The sequence below is a fragment of the Trachemys scripta genome, chromosome 1, assembly GCF_013100865.1.
Source record: "Trachemys scripta elegans isolate TJP31775 chromosome 1, CAS_Tse_1.0, whole genome shotgun sequence".
NCBI lineage: Eukaryota > Metazoa > Chordata > Testudines > Emydidae > Trachemys > Trachemys scripta.
This window is the reverse complement of record NC_048298.1, coordinates 44411764-44438697: the sequence shown is the minus strand read 5'-3', so window position 1 is coordinate 44438697 and position 26934 is coordinate 44411764. Positions and strand designations below refer to the sequence as shown.

Below are 26934 nucleotides of genomic sequence, written 5' to 3'. Positions count from 1 at the left end.
GTGTAAGAATAGGATGTGTTCTGCAAGTGTGGTAGGAGGACCATGCTATTCTTAGCATAGTAAGTTTCTCTCGAGAAGACAAGGCCTAAAAGTCACAATGGGGAATTACTATCATGTTTTGAGGATAAGCTGGTATGCAGGCTGAATTAAGAATGTTCAATGGTAAAGAAGCCTTAATGTTAAATACATTTCAACAATGAAGGTTATAAGTAGGTCAAGCCTAGTGAAAAGATCATGTGCAGACAGTTGAATAGTACACACTGCATAAATACAGTACGAGTGTTTAAATAGCTTAATAATCATATTTGAGATACCCAATCCTTTACTATAGAAATCATGATTCTTATTTTATAAAGTCAGTGCCTCATTGAGTATCAACTACCTACACAAGCCCAATAAAAACTATTTGTCAGAAATAGAGACCATGAATTCATAGCTTTATGACGTTTTGCTTTTTAAAAAAAAAATCTGTCAAGATTATGTGAAGACTGACACTGAAATGCAAGTCAGAAACGCGCAAAAATTCTGTGCGTGTTTTCTGAAAATAAAAGAACACATTAATCAAATGAGCTTTTCAACTTAAAGTGATATTCTCAATATTCTTTGTCACAGACTTCTTAAGCTGAACTAATTGGACAATTTTAGATTATTTCTGAAGCTGTACCAAAAAAAAACAGTCCTCTCTGATGAGCAGGTTACTTTTCATGGAAAACTAATTTGGTACTGAAAATGTAAGGAATCTACAATTAAACAATTTGATCACCTAATATCAAATAAGGGTAAACGAATTTTCCAGTGTTTGGTATTGAATAAAGAATCATTTTGCAAGAATGGACACCCTGCTTACATTTTAAAAGTCTAAATAACTAGAGCCCTGCCGATATACAAAATTTGAGTCTGCATCCATCCATGATCTGCAAACATGGTCTGTGGATATAATGTGGATATTTGCAGATTTGCAGGGCTGTATAAATAACACAGAGTTCTCACAGCTAGGACGTCACTAAGGGACACAAAATTCTTACCATTTTTCGAACAGTATTCACAAGGCCTCGTATTTCCTGAGGTGTTTTCCTCTTGAACCCCAGGTCTAATGTAGTTGAGGGAAAATTAATCCCTTTAAGAGCATTCTCTCTCACAGGAGGAATAGAAAATGATAGAAGAGGGGAAGGAAATCTGCTTTCAAGTCTGCTGGGAACATGTGCTCTACACAAAGGAGTAGAGGCAACAGAGCCTCTAAGAGGAGGACTAGAGAAAGAAGAGATGGGCTCTTGATGAGGCCGAATAACTTTCTTCATCTATTAATTCTAGATCTGCCAGACCACTTGCTACAATCCACACAGACAGAAGTCAAAAGGCAATTTCCTAGCACTCTAAACTCTGAGAATATCCACTTTCGAGCAACACAACTGCAGTCTTCACAAATATTTCTTAAATCCACTTTTTTTCAGCTTCTTAAAGATCTTCTATTCCAAATTCCCAAACAAAATATTAAGCTGGAGATAATCAGATTCCAGGAAAAATTTATAAAAGAAAATATAAGGCCCGGGGAGTGTCCTGGAGTGAGACAAAAACCTTCCTTAATTTCTTGATGTTTGTTCATAAGCTCTACCTCTCATACTGAATGTATGAGAGGGATGAAAAATAGGCAGGTATTTTAATTATTCTTAAAATTGAACTCAAACAGGCAAATATGGCAAATTTAAAATAAAATCAGTAAACTAACATGTTGCTCTATTTAATTTTACAAATTTGTAATCAATTTATTATAGCAAAATAAAAATATGGAAATACTATAAATAACGATACATCCATATCTGCATCTGTCTCTCTTGCTGTGTTCATCTGACATCACAAAACACTAGAGCTTTGCTTTCATGGCTAATTATGATGTCACTAAAAATTTCTCCACACCTGCCTATCTTTATAACTCAATTTCTTGTTTGTTCTCAATCATAAGGTTACAAAGAAACAAGATACACATTTGTCATTCCTCTAAATTCAATGAAGGAGGGTGAAATGACAAATATTTTTGTCAAGAACCAAAACAGAACAATTATCAGATATTTATTTTCTTCACTTCAGAGAGTCAATAAGATGACTAAGAAGTTCTTCGAGTATACCACCCTGGCATATCCACATTTTTTAACATGGCTTAGTACCACAAGCTCAATAGCATCTGGAAAGCAGTGACCATTAGGGGTCTGAATAAGCCTCCCCACAGATCAGGATTGTTGTCAGATAACAGAAACTGAGGGTTGCTGGGACAACAGTCCCTTTTATGCTTATTTTCAATTAACAATATGATCAGTCTGAGAAACATAAAAAACAACTTGGAGTAGATCTGTAGAAGCAGCATATTCTGAGAATGCATATGCTACTGAATGCTGGAATCTGCAGAGCCAGCTCTTGAAAGAGAATCGTAGTTTCATGAGCATGCACGTAGAGAATTATATACTGTCATTGTAAATGTTTGACTTTATATTTTAAAATCCATATCTTAAAACGTATTAGAACAATACTGCTGAATTAAAACAAATGGGAAGAAACATATACAAGAAAATTGTGTTGAATTACATATCTTAAGATTTAATAAATAATAACCTGTTTCAAGTGATTTCTCAATGTTCTCAACTCCATTTCTAGACTCCTTTGGGTTAGCTCAAGCTGTTGTTTCTCCTCCATCTCTTTACAGTACTGATCTTCTTTCTTTCTAAGCAGTTCTCTGTTTTTTTCATACAGCATTTCTGCACTCATTCTCTTTTCTTCTTCTTGTTTCAAAGTAAACCTGGTATTTAACACAACATTATTTTAAAACCAAAACCCTGGAACATGCTTGTACCCATCATGAATTTCAGCTGTTGATATTTTAGCCCACTTAAAAATTTGGTAAAGAGAAATATTCCACAGTATGTAGCTTGAAGAATAAACAAACAGAAGAAGCACATTTTTAAAATCCTTCAATTCTTATCTTGTGACTCTTAAAGCAAATTGTAACCTCATTCAGAGGTGCCAGCTATACAAAAGTTTTGATGAAGATACATAACATACAAACTCACCAGTATATAAGCTTTATAACCAACTAAAACAACACAATATTTGGTTATAAAGTTATAAAGTTATAAAACATTTTTCTTTACATCATGAACACAATGCCTTAATCAAAGTATGTATTTAATTTTAAGTATCTTCAATGCCATAAGGGCTAAATCCTATATCTTATCCCAAACCATGGAGGTGAGAAAGGAAGGGATTCTTCCTGCCCCCTTCCAAAAAGGTACTATCCAAAATGTTGAGTCATTCTACTAATAATATGGAACAAAGCATATTATAACAGAGCAATTAACTTAGAAATAAAACATATGGCCAGATTCTCAAGCTAGTGTAAATCAGTGGAGCTATGACACTTTATTATAGTTGAAGATATGGCCCACTGAATCTAATTAAGGTAAAACTTGGCAGCTGCCTTAAACTAAATATCTTTACCCTGAACCTGTAATATTCACTAGGAGTTCCAAATAGTAAGTATAAGTAATACTACCAGTGAAGTAAGTGTCTAAGGAAAAGGGGTAAGATTTTAAACATGACTTTTGTATAAATAAACTGACTGCACACCTTGTAGTAAGTAAGCAGAATGTTTTCTCCTCTGCAAAGGTTTCCCCCCCGCCCCATAATGGAGTGTACTTAAAGAATGAAGCCAATAATCTAAAATAAGTTTAGAAAAGTCTTGCTAGTTAATCAGCATAAGCTTCAAGCTTAATGTGATAAAAATGACAAGAATTTTTTTAAACACATGTAATTGAACCTTAAGGTATAACATCGATTTAATTTTTAGGTTAACAGAGAACGAAGGCCTTGAGGAGAGTTTAGCAATTTTATTTTTTTCTTTTCTGATAATTGAATCCAATTATCTATACATGTAGAGACAGAGAACAACGAAAAAAACAATGCATGGTATGTTTCCTTGTTCCCATGACATGAATAATAAGCATTTGAGTATTGGGTGACTTTTTAGATATTTTAACCAATATCACAAATCATATACACAACAGGAAAAATCTGATTGTATACGAGGAAATGGTTGCTTTAAAATCATGCTAACGATTTTCCAAGTATTTGTAACTACTAATACATAAGCGATTCATATTTCGGAGTTTGAACTCCAAACTTTACAAATAGTAAGAAAGACAAAGTGTCCCGTGATAAAAAACATTGACATGCAACATATGAGTCTGAACTTCAAAGATAAAGGGTTCAATGCCATACTTACTGTAACTCTGCTAGACTACAGCTGCTCATGAATGTAGATCTGGTATTCATTTAGTTGTCATTTTATTTTAAAAAGCCCAACATTCAAATATTTGTTATGAAAATAAACAGTGTATAAAGATTTGGTAAATAGAAAAGAAAAACAAAAGTATGCCAAATTTGGGATCAAACTGAAGAGTCCTTTTAAATACTAATACTTATCTGTTACACAAAAATCAACTTCTAAAAACAGGCTATTTATGTGAACAGTAACAAAAACAAAATTACCTTCCCCTACCCCAAAATCCATACTATTCAGATCTATAGTCAAGAGATACTGCTCAGGTGGAAGCCCAAAGTTTGATCTTCCTTGACCTTGACGGATCTGTCATTGCTAATTGTGCTTGTCTTCACCCTTGCTTTCTTCCTTAGAACTGACACAGCTGGAACAGATTTCCTGGAGCCCTTAAAGTTCTTCAGTTTGCTGCAGAAAGTCACGGGAGCCAAGACTGGCCTCTTAGACCTTAGATCCAACACATTTCTGCAACTGGATGGTTTGGCCTCAAGGGGCCCTTAAGGAGCAGCAGTTGTAATCTGTTGTGCCTCTCATCCAGAGCTCTGGGCGTGAAAGTCCAGCAGATGGAACACCCAGAAGGAAAGAGGTTGTCTCCCAAGCCTTTCAGACACTGAATGTGGTTATCTGATGCTGGGAGGACAGCTGGGCTTGAAACCCAGCTTCTTTCTCTTCGGTTCCACCATAACCCAGAACTGAACTAACAACTAACTATACTTATCACCATAGGCATAGTTTGACTTCTATATTGGGGGGGGTGGGGGTGGGGACAAAGGCTGGGGGGTGAGGCTCGGCAGGGGATCTGGATGGGGGGTGGGATCAGTGGGGGGGCTCTGGTTCTGGATGCGGGGGGGGAGGCTTGGTGGGATAGGGATTCAAGTGCAGGGAGGGTGGCTCGACGGGGCAAGGGGTTCAGTGGGGGAGGTTGTGTGTGTGTGTGTGTGTGTGTGTGTGTGTGTGTGTGTGTGTGTGTGTGAATGCAAGGGGGTTGTGCGGACATGGGGGCAGCTCCCCATACAGTGACCCCTCCTTCTTGTGACTGAGGAGTGATATGGGCAGGAAGTGGGGGAGGGATGCAGCGCTTCCTGCGGTGGGTCTGACCTGGCCCCAGCTGCTCAAGGGGAAGAGGAAGTCCCAATGCCCCCCATTCTTGCCCCCCAGCAGCTGAGCCAGGCGCAGAATTCCAATTCTCCCAAGAGTAATTCACTCTGTCACTCACCTGGGCTGTACATTGTGGAAGCAGCTGTGCCGCCTGGTTCTCCTGGGTCGCTGCTTTCCTGCCCTCCCCTTACACAGATCATGAAGGCGAAACTTACCTGCTAGCAGAGAACACCTAGCTGAACCCCCTCAACATTCCTCTGTGCCCCCTTAGGGGGATGAGGGAGAGGGGACAAGCAGCATTGCCAGGCGCTCTGTGCCTGCTGGTCAGTTTCCCCAAGTGGACTGTGCAGTGAGTCAACAGGAGCTGCTCTCTGTCCTCCCCTTACACAACCTACATGGGCAAACTGTCCCTGCTCACCCCCTGCCCTCCCAATGTTCCTTCGTGGGAAGGAAGCAGGGCTAAGGGAGAAATCTGGATGCTCCCCCCATGCGTTGCCTCTGTGACATATTCAGTTTGGGGGGGCAATGCTCCCCCCCCCCCGCCAAAAATCCCAGCCTATGGTTATCACTAAACAATTATCAAGATAGTAAGAACTGGACAAAACCCAGACCTGAACAGACTGGAGTGATTCATTTTTGTCTGGCACAGCTGTTGGAAGGAACTGAAGTGGTAGAGGGCACCTGTGCCCCCTTAGAAAACCTCACCCTCAGAATGTTTTGAAACACTGCGGGGAAGGCTAGGAGATGGTGTGAGAGGACTCTAACAGACACTGCTTTGAGAAAGTTCTACTATTAGGCTCCACTAGGCATGGCAATACCCATAAGTGGGAATAGCAGAGCCACTCAAAGAACCCTCATTTTTCCATACTCTCTCCATCTCATTTTTGTTTGCTGTCATTCTTTGAGGCAGGGATTGGTCACATTTGTCGGTAAAGCACTATGCGTACTCATGGTCCTATATAAAAAATGTCTAGAAAGTCCTAATTTTGTAAATAAGCAACCTGTTTCTGAAGATTGGAAAAACAACAGCCTGGAACAGACCTTACTGAGAAACTCTACCAGAAGCATATCACCACACAGTCTCTTTCATATAAGGTGTACACTGGATTGTTTATAGTTAGTGTGACAGGGATTACAGGGGTAGTTCTCAGCATGGCAGCAAAGAAGGGGGAAACTGCATGGTGTGAGATTTACCTGAGCAAGAGATAGCAGAGGGAGGCAAAAGGGCAGCTTTAGCCCCAAGTAAATCACTCCCTCCCTTTCCACGTTACAACAATTAGCTGAAAAAAATATTGCATGGAAAATATCTGGCAGGTAGACTTTCCAGACAGAACTACTATCAAATAATAAGTTTTTGACCAAACAATTTTGAGCTTGATGCTGTAAAGTGCTGAGAACTAGACCAATTCACAAAGTACTTAAGAATGTGCATAACACTGAAAAGCATGTTGATCGTCTCATTGACTAATTCCAGCATCCCTTTTGTTATTTGCATTTGGATAAAGTAACCTGGTAAAATGCTTATTAGAATTTAAGATTCCGTACTTGAGACTGCTGACATCGCTTTCCCATTCCATTTTTTGGTGATCCAGCATGGATTTCAATTCTCTGGTCTCTTCCAATACTGTTTGTAGCTCTTTCTTTTCATTCTCCAGCTTTCTTACTTTTCCCAAGAGCTGTGTATAGCGGCCCTTTTCGTGGTCTATTAATCGTTCATATCCATGAAGTAAGTTTTGAATTTTCAAGAGACTAATAGAATCTGCTTTGTGAAGAAAATCAATAATGTAAAGATATGTGCCGATTTCAATTTGCAAAAAATCAGAAGCACTTCAGATTGCTTTAATTTTCTATACTGTATCTGGAAACAAATGTAAATGTCTCTTTCAGAACTATTCAATATCCAATCCAACAAACATAACAAATGCTTACATAATACTTGCTTGTAGATTTCTTTTGCATTTCTGACAAAGAAGAAATATTTTCTAAAAATACTTCTGTTCACTATATAATTCATATAAAATATATAAACTATCATTTACATTAAAAGTGCAATGTTAAAACTTTATTTTCATTATTTCATTATGCGAAGTATGAACCAGATTATACACACACATACTCTGTGTGTGCGTGTGTATGTGTGTGTACATAAAACATTTTACACCTCCAGTGACTGTGAATGTACAATTTAAGTCTAATTCAATAACTTCTATATACTACAAAATGCATGCTTTTACAGTGAGGAGGAGATTTTCAAAGGCATAAAGAGGAATTGGACACCTAACTGTCTTTTATGCCTTTGAGAATCTCTCTTGTAATACCCGATAGAGAAATTTTGTGGCATGTTAAGTGGTCATCGCTTGTTCTAAGTAAAGATACTGTAGGGCAGAGGTTCTCAAACTGTGGTCCACAGACCACCAGTGGTCCGCGGATAGTTCCCTCTAAGGTGTGTGCCTGGGTGGCCACACACAAGAGAATGAAGGGCCACCCACCTGCATAGTGGAGCTGTGTAGGCGTGGCTCCACTAATTAGGTGCCTGGACCCATGAGAAGACACATATGTAAGGTGAGGTGGTGGCCTTGGGGGGAATAGGGGGTAGGTGGGAGGAGGCAGTGGGATGAGAAGAAGGGGTGGGGGAATTTGGGACGTGCAGGGCTGCGGCGGCCAGAGAAAGAGGTGACTTTCCCCAGCTCCAGGGCTGTGGCTGCTAGGGAGAGACGGCCCTCCTTCCCAGCCCCAGCTCAGGGGTTGCCGCGGCGGGGGAGAGGGCATATCCATCGTATTAGAAAGGTAAGACTACTAATATTAAAATATGAGTTGTGTGCTTTTATTTGTAGAACAAAAAAACGTTAATTATTATTACTTTTTTTTAATATAGTGCTTTTATCCAAAGTGCTTTACAATAGTTAGCTAATGGTATAAACAACATTTGGAAAGATCATTAAGTGGTCCGCCGAGACCCTCAGCAATTTTCAAGTGGTCCACAGAAAAAAAGTTTGAGAACCACTGCTATAGAGTAAAGACTATACAGTAAAGCTATATGACTTCTGTGCAAACTGGAGACAGATATTAAGTTTGATCTCTACTTCCTCTGACAAAGGTATTACAGAGGCCACATACCCAGCTGTGGGGATGGGATAAAGGAGCCCTCTGCTGCTGCAATACTGGATACCATTGTCTCTTTAAGTGTTAACGCTAATAGGTGACCCTTCTGTAGTGTCTGCTGCTTGTGGAAGCTAGACAAATAATGGGGAGAAAAGGAAAATATCTAGCTAAAGCTCAGCAAATGTATAGAGAATGGGGAGGAGATTCTGCGGCGTCTTTGTAGGTATGTCTCCACTGCAATTAAAACCCCACAGCTAGCCCATGGCAGCTGATTCAGGCTTGCAGAGCATGGGGTAACGGGCAATTTAATTATGTTGTAGTCATTCAGGCTTGGGCTGGAGCCCAGACTCTAGGGACAAGGTAGGAGGGTCCCAGAGCTCAGGCTGCAGCCTGAGCCTGAATGTCTAAACTGCAATTAAGCATCCCATTAGCTTGAGTCCTGTGAGCCCAAGTCAGCTGGCATGGGCCAGTTGCAGGTTTTTAATTGCAGTGGAGACATACTCTAAGAGGTTATTTCCCTCCCCCGTGTTTCTGGCTCTGGGGCTTTTAGAGACCCTTTAGAGGTGGAATAGGCCCTTTTACCCAGTCTATGAGGGTTATCCTGTGTGGAAGTAGAGAAAAGGATAAAGGGAATTTGAACGCAGATATCTTAGTTTCTAGGAATAGAGCAAGAGTCAGGCTAACACTAGCTCTAATAACGCAAGATTTCAAGGCAAGGCCTGGGCAAGTGGAAAGCGAGTGGGAAAAAAACTGTAAGAGATACTGTTTTTCAACCTTGTGTTAGATAAGAATGGAATACAGACTGTAGCAGGCACTGCTGAGAAAAGTAACATATCAGAAGGAATATGTATAAACAAGATGCGGTTGTTGTCTGTAACAAAAGGTATGAATGCTTGCCCTAATTGTTTATCTAAGGGAGACATGCCTAGGGAGGGGAATCCCTGTCCACGTGTACTCTCCCGTGCAATTGCAATTGCTCATAATAAAGCTGCTTCTGGCTTGTTACTTCAAACTCAGAGTGAGGACATTGTTTTCTTCCACACCTGGCTTACTACTCTGAATCAGTGCTTCAGACAGCCAGGGCTCCCAGGGAATGTATCCTTCTTTATGGTCAAAGGAGACAATAAGTTTGGGAACAAACAGCTAGAAATACCTAGGATTTAAAAATATGTGCTTGAATTTATAATGAGAATTCGAAGACACAAAGGTGAAAAGCATTAATGTTGTCCAGAGAATTGTAATCACTTGTCTTCAATTGCTATTGAAACATAACTCATTTACCTTTGCCATCCATACAAAGCTGTTCTATCAGCAACATAGCATCTCTGTAGGTTGAAGTAGGCAACTCTAAGTCCTCTGTAGCTGTGTCAGAAGACTGAGTTAATTCATCAAAATCATCGGCAACATCCATCTGTTTGCCAATCTACAAATAAGACAAAATTTCATGAGTAAGAAATATTGTAAATTACCATTCATTATAACAAAAACAAGGTTATTATTCATTTACTCAACTATTTCCCACACATTGTCATCTCAAACATGATAGACTGTAAACTGGTCAGAGAAGGGACAGTGATTTACATATCTGGTGAAACACCATGCCCATTTATGAGTGCTTAAAGTGCTATATAAATGCTTAACATTTAAAGCAATATTTTTGTTTAGTAAGCTATTTTACAGTACCTTGTTCCTTTCATCTACTGTTTTGGCTCCAGGTCTAGAAAACAAAAATAAATTTTGATATTGGAAAACAGATGTTAAGATAGAAGTAAAATCATATGTTTGTTCTGAAAATATTGATTTATTCATTTAGTAAATGTAAATTCTTTTATGGTCAATCCTGCATGAGATGTGGACAAGAACTCAGAGTACACAGCTGAGTTACCATCAGAGCTGCTTAACATGGTGCTTTGTTACTCACAGTCCAACAAGATGAATAAGCTGAGAGCAGTGGGTGGACTGGCAAGAACACTGCCCAGAATACGTTAAGTCATGAGGTATTAAGCAGCTGGCTGAAAAAGTAATACTATTTTCTTACAACTAGGCCTGAACACTGATGTTTGCTCACATTGTTCCAAACCATGTACACTTCACTACACTCTGCAGTGGATGGCTCTCTGTATAGATGCTGAACAAACATTGCATGCTCAACACTAGGGGTTTTGGTTCTTTCACTTCTTTCAGCATTAAGGAAAAAGCCTCTTATGGTCCAAAATAATTTTAAACCACTTATTTTGGATTCCCCATTCTCCATCAACAATGTTTAATTTTAGTTACAGCTGTTGACAACCTGGAAAAGCAATCTAAATGAGTCTTGCAAATATATTCCATAAATGCAGAAACATTTTTGTGCAGTGCAAATATATTTTAGTACTGTTCTGTTCCCCTTTTCCTCTTCTTTTAATGCTTAGGGCTTGTCTTCACTATGGGGTGTAAGTCAACCTAAGTTACGCTACTCCAGCTGTGTTGTACTCCAGCTATGTTGTACTCAACATAGCTTAGGTCGACTTACTGCAGTGTCTTCATTGTGCTGCATCGATGGGAGATGCCCTCCTGTCAACTTACCTTACTCTTCCTGAGGATGGTTAAAAACAGCATTTTTCTACTGCATAGTAAAGTTTCAAAGCTGGATTGAGTCAATGTTCAGTTATAAACTTTTGGAAGAACCACCATAACGTTTTGTTGAGTTATGAACATTTCAGAGTTATGAACACCTCCATTCCCACGGTGTTCGTAACTCCGAAGTTCTAATGTAGGACTTATTTTTAGTGTCAGTTCTCAAGCTAATTTCTACCTTAAATAAGTTATATTTCTAATAGTCTTAAATGAGAAATATAGCATTGTTATATTCTGTACCTTCCTTCATCCTGAGATGTTTCACTCAAAGTGCTATCATCCAGTACTTGGAATTGATTTCCATTAGTAGAATTCATCTGCTGATTACCTCTCTGTTTTGAAATCCGCTTTTTGTTTTCATTTTTCTTTACATCCTTCACATTCAAGGCAGAATTACTACTTTCAACACGAATAAAGAAAAAAAATCCAGTACTTAAGTATCTTCAAATAAAATACTTTGTAGCAGAGACAAATTAAAAAATAATACAGAAGACAATACCCAGGAACATTGAAGCACTTAAAAGAAAAATGTCTTCTATGATAAAGTACTGAAGCTGATTCCACCAAATAGCGAAGGACACTCCAACAGTCTAAGCACAAATTTTCCTCCACACATAACATGTTGCCACATGCATTAGAATTCCTGGGTCAGATTCAGCCCAGCAGGAACAAATGTCACTCTTCTGTGCTCACGGAAACAAATGCTCTGGAATGGGGATTCATCTTGAGGGGCAGGTGGCATTACTGCAGTTCTTCATCATGGAAGAACTGCTTTAAAAATACTGAAAGATTCACTGAATCAGTACATCTCCCAACTGATTTATCTCCACGTTCTTCTTGACCAGCCAAAACCACTATGATGACTGTTCTTGATGGCTCTAGATCTCCTACAGAACAGAGATTGTAGGTGTTTTGCACCACTATGTCTACCTACTCCACTGGTGAACTTTCTACTGCTGACAAGCAGCTCAGGTTCCACCAATAAGTAAGTCTAGCCCTTTCTAGTCAAAGTGAAACAGAGAGAACCACTGTATTATAACAGTGTCTGAAGGGAATGGTTAAAATACTTCTCTCTTGTCAAAAATGAATGTTCAAATGTCATACATTTTCCTGTGTTTCAATGTTTTATAGTGTATTTATAACAACACCCTTGAACTCTCTTCTAGACAAAACGGGTTTAATCCTTCCAGGTGCTGAGCACTCTGGCCCTGAGTGCTTTAAGTTAAGTGCTTTAAGCAGTTCTTGAGTAGTCCCATTGGGACTACTCACATGCTTTAAATTAGGCATAGTTTGCTGGAAAAGACTCAGCTACTTGCAGGCTCAAACGCCACAAAGTGCTCTTATTTACTGTTTGGGCAATTCCAAAAACTACTTATCTGCAATTTGATCAACTTGGTAACAATTTTCTGAGATTTCTGTACAGGCAAGGAATAGTGATGGAATTCTTTATACAGACATAAATGTGACTCTTACTAATCCATTTCTTTAGCTAAAGTTAAGTTGAAATAGATATCTGAAAACTGTAAATTTCCATCTATTTATAGAAAAGAAATTCATGTTGTAAATATTTTTTAGATTACTAGAATACACTTTTGTATTCAAATATAAGCAGTGTTTAGTTTCTATAAATTACTCTTTTAATCAATCCACCATGTGATTATTTTTAATTCTCTTATTAATTATATGTAATATAACAAAAATACTTTATATTGTCATTCTACATCCTGCCTTGTCTAAACGCTTACTCCAGAGGTGGCCAAATTTTTTGATAGATGGGATATAAGGTGGACTGACTCTGACCCTTGTTAGTTGTCACTGTGACCTGACTTTCACGGATGCACAAGTGCATAGAGAGGCATAAATGCCCCCTTATTCCCTTGCATCACCTACCAGGATCAGAGGTAGCAGGAGAGAGAAGAAAACCTCCACAATGCTCATCCTTTGCACCCCCACATAAATGAAAGACAGTAGGAGATACAGAAAGAGAGCAGGCAGAACACTGGCTTCACTCACAATGAACCCGCTAACATAGCTATCCTGGTGCAACCAGCGGAAATACACTGTGCTAGCACAAACTTGGTACAGGGTACTTATTAAAGCAAGGGGGAACCCAAAAAGTAGACTGTGACTCACTGTACCTCCCTGTCTGCTCCAGGGATTGTGCAACAATTGCATCACAGTGTTCCTTCTGGTCTGCTCTACAGGCAAACCAACAACTTGCTACCTCTTGCTCAGGGCAAAAGTATCACTGTGCCTTAAAGGGGGAGAAAAGAAGAAAGGTGATGAGGACTAGTGTTTGCCTACACTCTCAACTGAGTTCAGCAGTAAAAGAAAAAAATGACTAAAAGGTTAGGTTGCAGTTAAGAAAACCTTGCTGCCACTAAGCAGCAAAATTAAAAGGAACTGGTCATGTGTGATGGCAAGCCAAGCTTTGTCCATCTGCACGCTACTCTGGATAACTCGTTAAAAGTATCATCTCTCCCCTTATTCCTGTGAAACACATATGAATAGAATGACAATGAAATCTATAAATTTACTGATTATAAAAGAGACAACTTGCACTCAACCAGAAAAAAGAAAAAATTAATCTGTGAGCCACTGTCTCTCTATAGCTAAGTCTGCAACCAGTTTCCACAATCCCATCATATTTTTGCCCATCTAATTTTGGCTTTGAAAATGTATTTGGCCTGAATATTGATACTGAAGTCAATGAGAATTTTTAGGTGGTTCAACATTTTTAAAAAAGCAGCTAATTTAGGGTCCTAAGTCTATTTTAGGTGCCTAACTTTTGGCAACCTTTTTTTTAAAATCTTGGTCAATGTGTTCATTTGGTCAATGGGCAGTGCACAAATTATGTCCTTAACTATTTTTAGGAAGGAAGGTAAATTTAGTGTCACTTGTAAGCAAGCACAATGTGTACCCCAAGTTTTCACAGGTGGAAGACTATTTCATTAAGTTACAGAATAAAAAATACTTAAGACAATTAGGTTTACATGCAAATAAATGAAGATTATTATTTATTTTTACTATCTTACCCCTTCAAAGGTATTTGAATTAACTTTGCTCTTTCCTTGGAGGGAATACTGTTTTTCATGTGTTTTTCTTCTTCTGTGGTTTCTCCACTTTCTACTGTAGAATATTGGTTCCCTTTTATAGCAAGTTTCTGTTTCATTTGCTGATTAATACCATTTCCAGCCAACGTTTGCATATATGACTTATAAGTATCTTCTCTTTTCTCCATTGCCAACATTTCCCCACATTTTTGCTTTCTTTTTTCCTCTTCTACCTAGGATAAGAAAGTTTGACACTCAACATTTTTGTCATTGTTTTCTTGAATTAATAAAGAGGTATTCTTACCAGAAGGTACACTAAATTGTATTCCTATGATTCACATAAAGGAACTAAAAAGTATTTTTAATTTTAAAAGAACTACACTTACATAATATTCCACTACACAGGGTAGCAAGTGAGCGGGAATACTTTCACTCTTGGGGGGGGGGGGGATGAATTCACTCACTACTAAAAAGTTTAATAAAAACATACCCTTTAAAATTGAAATACAATTTACATCTCAAAACATGAAGCAATGAAGAGCGTAACTGTATTAATGACAGGAAGTTTGAAGGAATGAATAGTGTTTGTTATGCAGACATAATAGATATGATTAACAGAAATGTGTAGACAATTCTTTTTGAATGAAAAACACTTAATCAGAGAATGGTTTCACTGCAAACTGAAGAGTTTCAGCAAAGGGTAATGAAAGATACACATGCACAGAACAGAGCAGATGCAAAGATTAGTCAATACCCTGTTCAGAAGCTATTTTCATTCTTTGGTTCAAAGTGAGAACCGATGTAAATGTGTACATTTCCTTTGAAGTCAATGGAATAGCAACTACTTACACTAGAACTGAATGTGGTCCTTAATAGTAGTCTACAATTCAAACAAAGAATAACTAAATTTTAGGTTTCTTAAATCTTCTAAACCACCTAATGGAGGAAAGGAAGATTCTCTCCACCTGCCTCTCTCTAGAGATATGAAATATATTTGCATTGCACAAAAAGCCAATTTGCATAAGAAACCCTTCTGAAATGATGAATAGCTGAAGTGAACAGGATGGTTGATGTGGAGCAAAGACCAATGAAAATGAAGCAGCAGCAGGTGAACCTCTACCTCTTTTTGTAGTTGTACTTTCTCTTTCTCCAAAGCCAGGAATACTATCTGCAGCATTCCTACCTCATTTTTAAATCTTTCCATATCTTGTTCCAGTTCTTCATCCAATGGTCTTTTCAAAGTTTCATCATGAGATTGTCGAGAGTTTCCCAAATTACTTTCAATTTCAGTACTACTAGTTTTAGGATTGCCAACAAAGCAGTCTTTGGGAATATTATCCTTAAAATAGTATGAGTCTTTTCCACGTTTGATTTTTGCTACAGCAAGAAGTGTGCTTTTATCATCTGTGGAAACAGGTCTTACAACATCTGGAATATTAGCTCTTTTGTCCAAAATGCTTTCTTTCAAACTATGTTTTGGTGAATGGCCAGGACTATTCTCTAAATTTGAAATATTTCCATCCACATTTTCTTCTGTTTCCATAGCAGCTATTTGGTCTTCCCTCTCTTTATTTACAGCTACTTTTGTACTTTCCGCATTGTTAGTAAAACCCTCTTCATTTGCATTCCATATATGTTCAGTACACGGTTTGTTATCTTTTTCACACAGCCTGATGCTATACTGATTGGGATGCTCATGAGAACTGGAATTTAAGGCATAGGAAATTACGTTTTCATTGCTGGATTCCTTTTGTTCAAGCACAGAGCATAGGTCCATACATTCACTTCTTCCTTCTATTCTACTGGTGGGTTTTGTCAAATTATGTGGTGCTTCATGAATGCTCTCCAATTCTTCACTGAAGCCATCTTGTAATGTCCCTTCCATGGGCATAGTTTTCTGAAATTCATTACCGGTAATTTCACCAAACATTTGCTTTAGCTCTGCTGTAATGCTTTTAAAATTTGTTTTCACTTCCCTTTTCTCATTTTCAACCCACATTTTCTCATATCTTTCTTCCCAAAGTTTTGGATTTAATTGCACATCATCACCATGTGAGTCCTCATTTTGTTTTAGTGGCTCAGTTTTCATTTTTGGATGTGGAAATGAAATTTCTGTTTTGTCAGTCTGATTATCAGATGCTGTTTTTTCTGTCAAGTTGGTTGTGTCTAATATGTATTTATCCTTAAGAAGGCAGGTATGGAGAAAGAAAAATTAGTAAAAGAACAGCAGTTACAATTAGTCTAGTAAGCTTAAGTTGCCAACTTGTCCAAATATCACAAATCTGAGCCAAAGACGTCTTGAAAATAACTGGTCTGTAACCAAATCTTGTAAAAAATCCCTAAACATTCAAAAGGTTTATTGAGTGTTGTTTATATAAAAGGAGCCTTTATTTTTTTATTTTAGAGAGTCTTTATTTTGGCTGGATTGGATTTATCTGAGCAATGTGGTTTCTTAACTCATTTTAAATTTTCAACCTGTCTACTTTCTGTAATTTCAAATATATAAATTAAAAAAAGGCACTGGAATGGATTGTGCCTCTGAAATCCATGTGGAGAAAGAGTTCACCAATACACAGATCACTTTCTCTCTGTGAAGAAGGGCCTTCTACCTAGACCCCTCTCTCAACGGTCCAGAGACTGCACTATGGGAGATGGAGGAAAACAAATCAGGGGGAAGAAGAGACAGGCGAGAGTTCATGTTACTCCCCTTAGGGGAGCCATCCTGGCCCAATGTCTCCTTTCAAATATTTGAAATTAGAGAAAATTTCAACACAGAAGTCACCTGGAAAAGTTTGTATGCAGATTGTGCTAACTATCTCCTCTCACCCTAAATTCCAGGATCTGCCCCACCCAAGAGGAGGTCATAGTAACACAGATCCAAAGATGCGGCACTCTCACAGGGGCCATGCAGCTGCATGGATGACCTGGTCTCTCACAGATCCTCCAGGTTTGGGGGAGGGAGGGAGCAAATTTTCTGTGGTGATGAGGCAAACTCCAGCTCCCACTGGGATGATTGGGATAATCTCTGTGAGGGAATCCTTGTGGAGATTTCTTCACAAGAAGTCCCCTCCCACAGCTTCTAACAAAGAAGGGACTCAGATCTATTTCTAGTTATTTGCTGAAAACACTACATGTGGTGGAGGTTGGTTCTGCTCCAATGATATGCATGTATCCTCCACATTTGTAATTCACTATACCTTTGATTTTCAAATTTTCAAATTAATGACAATACGCCCAATGGGCTTAAACATTGACACAAGATTTCCATGTCATGCAAAATGAAGGGGGCATTAACTTTTGTGCAATATTCTGTTTCATTGGCTTCATTTCTACTATACCAATAATTAATGTTTTGGCTACCATCACCTAGTTTAATGAATACAGTAATAATTACTGCACCATTGTCGAACAGGTGTTTTCTTCTAGTTACAGGGTTTTTTAAAATAGTTTATATTGAATACCCATGTCCCTTTAACAAAAAGTTGTTGAAAAGGAAAGTAAGATCTTGTCTCCTAAGTAAAATCTTGTGCAATTTAAACAGGCAGGCTGAAGAAGAGAGCTCTCCTACTGAAGCCAATAGAGTTATACACATAGTAAAGCAGACAGAACTTGGCCCTTGATTCCTTTATTTTTTCTTCTTCCATTCACCATATATGTTTTGCATGAACTCTCATTGGTTTGTCCCAAAATTACAATTTTGTAATTTACATTTTAATAAGGTTATTGTTGTAACAAATAAAAATTTACAGGTTTGTATTATGCTTTGTTTAATGAATCTTTGCTTCAGCCAATCAAAAACCAGGCTTCAAAAACAAATCTAAATATGCAAAGGAGAAAGAAACATTTAAAGGCTGTGTCATAATGCATTCACACATGGGGGTCAGACTAGGCTACATAGGCACCCTTAATTCTTGCATTTCCGAAATTCTGAGTGCTTGACTTTGCAACTGTAATAATGTTCCTTTAATCTCATTTTGTGTGTGTGTCATTTCCTTGGTTTTAAAATAAGCAAACTAAAAAAAACCCCTCCCATGTGGCATCATATTAGGCCATGGGTCATTAGTAGGGTTGAAACCTTTAGATCTATAGACCTCTGCCACTTGAGCTAATGCAGTAATTGATAGCAGTTGTAGCTTGTCAGCTTCAATGAGGAGAAACACAAAAAGGGGATAAGACACTTTGCCAGCAGGTTTCATAAATATTTGCTGACAGCTGAGGAATGGTGCCACTCAGGAATCTTGAGTTCCATTCCAGCCTCCATGGGGAGTATGCACACAGTGAGGCCTTTTCTGCCATATCTTCTCCAAATGGTCAGTCTCAGTCCATCTTTTCCCTGCTCCTTGTTCCAGTTCCAGACCCTACTCCTCAGGCTTCTTATCCCAGTCTTCTTGCCCAGCCAGTTCTAATCTCACCCCCCCAAGGCCCAGCTCCTTTTCCCCAGCCTCCTTCCCCACTGATCCCAATTCCTCTCTCGGCTCCTCATCCAATCTATCTCCAGCTACCTGGCCTCCAGTCACCTCTATCCTCCCCCGTCCCTTCTGGCTCCAAAGCCCAATTTTCCTTCCAAGACTCCTAGTTCAATCTGATAGACACATAGCAGGTCCTTGCACCAGTCTCTTTGACCAGCCAGTCCCAGTTCTCTCCCCACAATCTGACCCCTTGTCAGATCTGTCTCCTCTCCCTCATCACGTCACTCCTCCCAACCCATAGGTTCTCAGTCCCAGTTTCCCCTTGGCTCCTCATCTTATCTCAGTTTCCCTGCCACCTACTAGCCCCTAGTCCCTCTCTCCCATTCCCAGTTTTCGACCCTCCCAGCCCCAAGTCTCAGTCTCCCATCTCTCATCTCTCCAGGCTTCTTGTCCCAATCTACTACCCCACCGTCCTCAGGCTCAGTTCTTGTCTCCTCTGTATTCAAATCAGGCAGTTTCCTCCTCCACACTGCCTGGGCCTACGGCGGAGGGAGGAAATGGGGGCAGGGGTGGATGGGTGATTGAAAGTACAGGACACACAGTCTCCCTGCTCTCAGTTCAGGTGCCTAGTCCCAGAACAGACTACAGTAGTCCAGCACTGCATTTGTAGAGTCCTGCTCAGCCCCAAGCTAGAACACGCTCAGTACAGACAGAATATTTGGGGAATTCAGCTACAAAAAAATCTAAATTTTCTACTGTGAATGTGTGAACTGCTAGTTTTCATAAGCCTGTAACGTGGTCAAATTTGCAAAGATTTTTATGGGGACAGCAAAAAGATCTCCTCTACACCTCCTCTTCCTCTCACCTTTCCTGAAAATTTACGTTCTTTCTCCAAAGCACAGAGCTTTTCAAAGAAAACATTCCCAGACTTTTTTAACATGGGCCAATCAAGGTTTTTCTCCCTAGCTTCACTCTGAAAAATGGCAGAACCTATTTGGCTGAAATTTTCCAAACAAACAAAAGAAATCAGCCTGATGTAGACAACTAGCAAAGAAAATCTCAGCCCCAGTGGTTAAAGTATGGCAAAGTATAAGCAATTGAGAACAGGTTCTTTTATTGGGAAGTGCTGGGCACCCTTAATAAAAGGTGGCACTACCAGCCCCACCTATAAAATGATTTTAGTTTACAGGGCCGATTTAATTCATGGGTTCTAAAGCTTATTTACAGTTTTTAAAAAGTACTTAGCAAGGGCTTTGTGACATTTATCTTCCAGCAATTCAGCATGTGAACTGGTTAATATCAATTTTATTTGGTATAACATTAGTGTGAAACAGTTTTCAAGATAGCCTTATCTAAATTAAAACAAATTTGCTTTACATACCTGCTTCTTGCAGTTTTCACCTGCATCTTCTCGTTCTTCATCTGGTGATGGCATATTAAAGGAAGGTTCGGATAGTTCATCTAAATTAATATTGAATAAAAATGCTTGTAATTGTAATTTAAAGGCATTAACCTGTAGCATTTACTTCTGCCTATATTACTTTGCAAAAGGTCAATTCTTACAGCTAATATATATACACACGTTAAACAACAAGGAAGTTTTAAAACATCAATGGAAAATTCACGTTTCTCATAAACTTATGCAATTTTGAAGCAGACACACTGACCCAAAAGAGCTGGTTTAGTTTTGAATCTTTTCTTCTAATTAATTTCCTTTTTATATATATGAAAGAAACCTATTATAGATCATTATAATAATAGATGCCAAACACTTATCACTCCTATCTCTCTTGGAAATAGATAATTAGACATATAATTTCTCAGTCATATTGCTCATGCCACCTTACTTCCGCCTTGTTGCATATCTGTATTATGACACAGTCTAATTACATGATCACATTTTTCCACAGGATGCCTGCCTCATTCAGTGCACAGGATGGACCTGCTTTGGGGATCAATCAAGGCTGTGTAATAAAGGAGGCTGTTTACAGGACCCCTGCCTCATTTGTTGCAGAAATTGGGAGTAGGCTTACCAGAATTCAATTATTTTTTATAATTTCAGTGGATAACATCAAAATTTAAGCATTTTTTTTCCCAATTATTGATTTAAATTTTCACAGCTGCAAAAAAAATTATGGATTTTAAGCATCTTTTCCAATTTTTATCGATTTAAATTTTCCAGAATTGGGTGAAATTATGGTGGGTGGGAGAGAATCAAACACTTATTTAATGACAGACATTGAGATTCAAAAAGTTAAAGCTTTATAATCATTAAAAAATAGTCAACATCGTATGTCAAAATATATAAAGCAAATATCTTTAAATCAAACTCTAAGAAGTTTTCAAACAGCATTTTTCTTAGTTTGCCTCTTTGTACAATTTGATTATCATTGATGGAAATATTTTCATTGGTTTGCGTATGCATGGTGAAATTGAAATTTATTGACAAAAATCTAATCCTTCAAAACCTATAAATAAGGCAGAGAATTGCAGAAAGAGAATAGTCTCATGGCTAAGATACCTGAGTGCTGCCCTGAAGAACTGAATTCTCTCCATGCCTCTGCTACAGACTTCCTCTGTGATGCTAGTCAAGTCATTTAAATCAAACTTTTCACAGGTGGCATGAAGTGTGTGTTCCTCATATTCTGGATCCCCGACTTGAGACCTTGTAGCCTGATTTGCAGAAGTGCTGTGCCCTCACAGCTGCAACTGAAAGAATCTGAAAAATCAGGTCCTAGGAATGTCAAATTGTGGATCCAAAAGTTAGTGCATACTTTTGACCTTAATTTCTCTATGCCTCAGTTCCCTGTCTGTAAAATAGGGACACTACTACCACCTCACCTCACAGGAGTATCATGAAGATCAATTAGTAGGAGTGCTTCACAAATAATTATAGTGATGAGAGCCATAGAAAAACCTATGAGCAGGATTTGAATAGTGCACAATAAATAATGCCTAGGGCCAAACAATGAACAGTGAAGAGAAAACAAAATATTGAATAGCTGCTCATTAAGTGAACACTGACTACTGTGTGCACTAAATGAGGCTGGTGTCCTGTAGAAAAAAAATAGGATGTCATCACATAATTCCAGAATGTATCATAATGCATATGCACAAGGAGTCTGAATTAATGTTACCAGGACAACCTTAGTTCTGGCATTATCTAACTTTGCAACTTTAATGATCCTTTAATGGTGTAACTTTAATGATCCTTTAATACATATGTGCGTGTATTAATAAAATGAATGCTATTTAAAATACAAATTCATATGAAAATACGGGAGTAGAGGGAGGGCAGTGGAGAGGAATTTACCATATAGTTTTAAAAATTTCACTCTCACAAATGTTCACCACACCTAAGATGTCTGGAGTAAATAAGAAGTTGCCCCTGTAGACATGTTATAGACAAAGTAGATTTTTAAAACAATATTTTAAATTAAAAAAATAGTTTTTATTTAAATAAAATTGTTTAAGCTAAATACATTTTTCTTTTTAAAAATAAACCTATTTAAAAATAAATTTGAAATTATGACAACCTACGTCAAGGCCTAAGTTTACTATAATCTATTAAAAATATTAAACAGTACATTTTTGCTCTGAAGTTTTAAAGAACGCTAACCTTTGGAACTTGTCAAGCACATGGAACAAGAGTTTGTTGAAGTGCTAAACACGTGTCTCTGATAGCAGGGGCAGAGAGAATATTTTCTTCATTTTAGTTTATTCAAATAGTTCAGTTCAATGACTAGGTCATTTAAAGTTAAGTAACTATTGGGAGTTGAAAAACCAGGTAAGCTTGTTTTCTTCCAATATATGAATAAAAATTAGGTGAGAGAGGATGAGCTCTACTAGTACTAAAATCTTGAAGCATATGGTGACCAGAAACAATCAGTTCAATTCACAATGTACAGCCAATACTCCTTGGTTTGATGTTTTAAATGCAAAATGTTTTGATTTTTTTTTTAATATGTATCCAGCACACTGAACGTAATTATTTAAATATTGTTTGTGCATTTTTAATTGAATTCTAATTCCCATCCAAATAGAGATTGAAACAAATTGCGAGTAAAAATATTAATCTAGTAAATAAGAAACACATCAATCATCATTTCCTACCATAATAAAAAAAGGGGAAAATTAAGCATCTAATAAATGTTAAGCAATGTAATTACTTAAATGTGTATAGATACAGTGTAGCTGTCTGGTAAGCAAAAAGAGGTACCAAATTTAACTAAAAGACTCTAATTTAGTTGTAAATCAACATGTTTTAATGGTTATCAACTAATGAGAATCAATCACTCTTTAGAAAAAGAACTAAAAAGTACAAATGCAAAACAAGATTAAAATCAAATATTTAAATTACTTGGATTAAAATTAATCCAGAATAATTATCCATTTTGGGAGTCTCCCAAGCATTTAGTACTGGCCATATCTCATATGGTAATTCCAATGTTCCTAAGAACTTCAAAAAATTGGACAATTCAAATAAGATACAACTGAAATGAAAAGATCTCTATAGAAATGTATTGGAACCCTTTTCAAAAACAGGTTCTGGAGACTGAAAGATGTACTCTGATTCCTCTCCTTAAACAGAATCTAAACCAGTCGTCCTCAACCTTTCCAGACTACTGTACCCCTTGTAGGAGTCTAATTTGCCTTGCATACCCCCAAGTTACACCTCTCTTAAAAAAACTAATTGCTTACAAAATCAGACAAAATATTAAAGTGTCACAGCGCACTTATTGAAAAATTGCTTATGTTCTCATTTTTACCAGACAGTTATAAAATAAATCAATTGGAATATAACTATTGTACTTATATTTCAGTATATTGTATATAGAGCAGTATAAACAAGTCATTGTTGTCTGTATGAAATTTTAGTTTGTATGGACTTCGCTAGTGCTTTTGATGTAGCCTGTTGTAAAACTAGGCAAATATCTAGATGAGTTGATGTCCCCACTGGGAGACCTCTAAGTACCCCCAGGGGTACATATACCCCTGGTTGAGAACCAGTGATCTAATCAACTGTGCTTTGCAGAGATGACCATGAGACCGCTTTGAACATATCTGCTATTGCAACACATCTTAGGTTGGCAATCAGAGCTATTCTGCCTCAATCAGGGCCATGTTCATGATGTGATTGCAGGCCTGCCCAGTCACAGCAGTAATACAATACAATATTACACAGGTATTTAGACATGACTGTTTTAGTAATGACAGTGCCTACAGAGATGGTGTCAAAAACCACACCTACACCCAACATTCTCCAGGTTTACTCCTAGGCTCCTTCCCTCTCCCTCAGCTCCTCCATTATCCCTGACTCCCCCAAGCCTTTGCACTCTTCTGACAGGTGCAGGAAATGCAGTTCTGTATTGTAATTTAAATGAATTACACAAAGTTCTGTATTAATATGCCTAATAAGGAATCTATTTGTCAAAAAAAAAAAAAAAAAAAAAAATTACCAGAATCTTTTTTTTTGTCTGTTTTGTTACAGACATATTTGCTGACAGATATTTTGAAATAAATTACCAAAATAATTCAAACTGTCATGATTTATTCTGACAAATAAAATATGCAGAATTTTAAAATACTGTGTGCAGAATTTTTAATTTTTTGGTGCAGAATTCCCCCCAGAGTAACCAATCTGATGCAACAACAGGCTGAAGCCTTGCTTTGTGAATGGCATAAATCTTTCCAAGATAACTGGTGAAGCACATTTGCTGAGCCTGAAGGGCTGCTAGGACTGAACCAATACCAAATTTCAGCATCCACTGGAAAGATACTAGTAAGAAAACTGTTTGAAAGAAAAATCCTTTAGAAGTATTCAGGGCTGGTATCTTATCAAGCTTACAGGATTCTCTCAAGTGTCTCAAAGAATAACCCCATTTATTAATAATATATGGAGATATACCTATCTCATAGAACTGGAAGGGACCCTGAAAGGTCATCAAGTCCAGCCCCCTGCCTTCACTAGCAAGACCAAATACTGATTTTGGCCCAGACCCCTAAGTGGCCCCCTCAAGGATTGAACTCACAACCTGGGGTTTAGCAGGCCAATGCTCAAACCATTGAGCTATCCCTCCCCCCATTCCACATCAGGAAATAAAGCTGCACCTTCTCTATTAGGTTTCTGTAAATACATCAGGCCCATGTCCAAGTCCTCTCAGTCAGCTTCTAATGACAGTTTATGGCTTTTGTCCCAATCCTCATAGTGATTAATGGATCAAACCCCAGTTATGTTAAAGACCAAATTTCAATCAACTGCTAAGACAGCTGTACTCCTGTGGGACACTGCAGATCACAAAACCCAGGCCTAAGCATGCAAGTATTGGGGACAGAACATTCTCAGTTCAGGGAATCCAGCTACGGAACAATCTCATCTGAAGCCAGTGGGTATATGGTCGGCGTGGCTAAGCTGTGCTGCCACTGCCCATGCTACCACAACTACACTATTTATACTAGTGTAGCTCAATGTTCTAGCGCAGGTACGTGTAGACTTGCTGGGAATCACAGCCCTACCTTATAATGCAGATGAGGTCTAAGAGTGCCCTCAGGCAGTTTAGCTTAGAACACTTTAAAGTGGACTAAGCTCACACGGAGAATTAGTATAGAGTAGCTAGTGTGTTGTAAATCCATACCCTACCTTGCTGTTCCCTAACTTCCCATGTAAACAAACCCATGGTGAATCCAATGCCTTACTGTTTTTAGGAAACACTGCAAACCCTCCTCTTCAAAAAGACTTTTCCATCATAATGGCACCCACAACTCTGACTCCCCCTTCTATGTGAAAAGAACCCAACAAAAACAAATCAACCAATTTTTTTTTTTTTTTTTTTTAAAGAACTCTACCCCAGTCAGAGGTTTTATCCTGAAAAGGGTAAAGTACCAGACATACTGCAAAGTCTAGTAGGGACTTTGCTATTATCATTAATTTTAAGTGGAAATGTGACAGAGTATAGTCCTAAAATAGAAAAAAACCAAGTTAAATGCTAGGTATCTTCAGTTAGAAGATAACTAGGAACACTATTACCTTCTTGTGATGTTCATTGTCTTGTATGTTTCTTTTCAACATTTTTCTGTATTTCTACATTTTGTGTAATTAAGTTACTGGAAAACCAACTGCTTACCAGTGAGAAATGAGATCCTGTTGTTGGAACAGTAAAGTTATTTTTATTACAGTATTCTGACTTTGAAGGTCTTAGTTTTTTCCATGCTCTTTGAAGCATTAATCATTTACAGCTTAATAACAGCAATTTCAAAGCAAGGGTCATTATGTCTGTTCCATGAAGCTTCACAATTCTGAACAACATCGCCAAGTAGACCTAATATGCAACTACACCATGCTCATCTCCCGGACACTGCTTGAAGCAGCTGGGATTCTTTCCTGAAGTGAATCAGTGCTGATGCATCTTTGTGTCAGAGTTTTCTCCCTTGCCACTCCCAACCCAGAATGTTATCCTCATCATCACCATCCCAGAAGAAAGGTTCATGTCCAAAGCCTCTTATTTATGAATGACTTGCATCATGGTTCACCTTTTCTTCAGCTATATTTTTGAGTTGGTGTCAAAACTTTAGAATAATGTGACTCAAATATAAACTGAGAGACTCAGAGTCAAAGACAATTTTTAAAACATATCAACAACACAAAGGCAATCAGTGTGTGCAACAGGTTACCAAAACAATTGCAAGAAAGCTGTGCAAAAATAAGACATATATATGGGGAAAACAATATAAAAAGTGTATAGTGATTAAGAGAAACATTTTCAAAAGCACCTATGAGAGTTAGGAGTCTTAGGGCTTGTCTTCACTATGCAGCTAAATCAGCGCTGCTGCAATCAATGCAGCGGCATTGATTTAGTGGGTCTAGTGAAGACATGCTAAATAAGTGGTGGTCAACCTGCAGCCCATGGGCCGCAAGTGGCCCATCAGGATAATCTGATTGTGGGCCACAAGACAATTTTGCTGACATTGACCATCCACAGGCCCGGCCCCCCGCAGCTCACAGTGGCCACAGTTCGCCGTTCCTGGCCAATGGGAATGGTAGGAAGCGGCAGGCCACAGAGATGTACTGGTCTCCATTTCCCACAGCTCCCATTGGCTGGGAACGGTGAACCGCAGCCACTGGAAGCTGTGGAGGGCTGTGCCTGCGGATGGTCAACGTCAGCAAAATGTCTCGCAGCCCGCAATCAGATTATCTTGATAGGCTGCAGGTTGTCCACCACTGCATTAAATTGATGGGAGAGCGTCTCCCATCGATTTTTGTACTCCACCTCAACGAGAGGCGGAAGCAATGTCAGTGGGAGAACAGCTCCCATCGACACAGCGTAGTGTGGAC

The 26934-nt window shown here is 38.4% G+C and overlaps 1 protein-coding gene across 12 annotated transcripts in view; it reads right to left on the bottom strand.

Moving 5' to 3' along the window:
- LOC117876458 (ankyrin repeat domain-containing protein 26-like) overlaps positions 1–26934 on the bottom strand; it is a 164411-nt gene that overhangs the window by 70368 nt on the left and 67109 nt on the right. For 5 of the 12 annotated variants that reach the window (XM_034768756.1, XM_034768723.1, XM_034768665.1 and 2 more), the window contains 8 exons: positions 19984–20063; positions 15314–16375; positions 14176–14426; positions 11381–11539; positions 10208–10241; positions 9806–9947; positions 6968–7184; positions 2605–2788 (listed from right to left, as the gene is read on the bottom strand). In XM_034768756.1, the coding sequence (XP_034624647.1) occupies positions 2605–2788; positions 6968–7184; positions 9806–9947; positions 10208–10241; positions 11381–11539; positions 14176–14426; positions 15314–16375; positions 19984–20063 (2129 nt within the window). The remainder of the gene's footprint in view (positions 1–2604; positions 2789–6967; positions 7185–9805; positions 9948–10207; positions 10242–11380; positions 11540–14175; positions 14427–15313; positions 16376–19983; positions 20064–26934) is intronic. The other 7 variants (XM_034768685.1, XM_034768764.1, XM_034768676.1 and 4 more) reach the window with 6 other exon arrangements.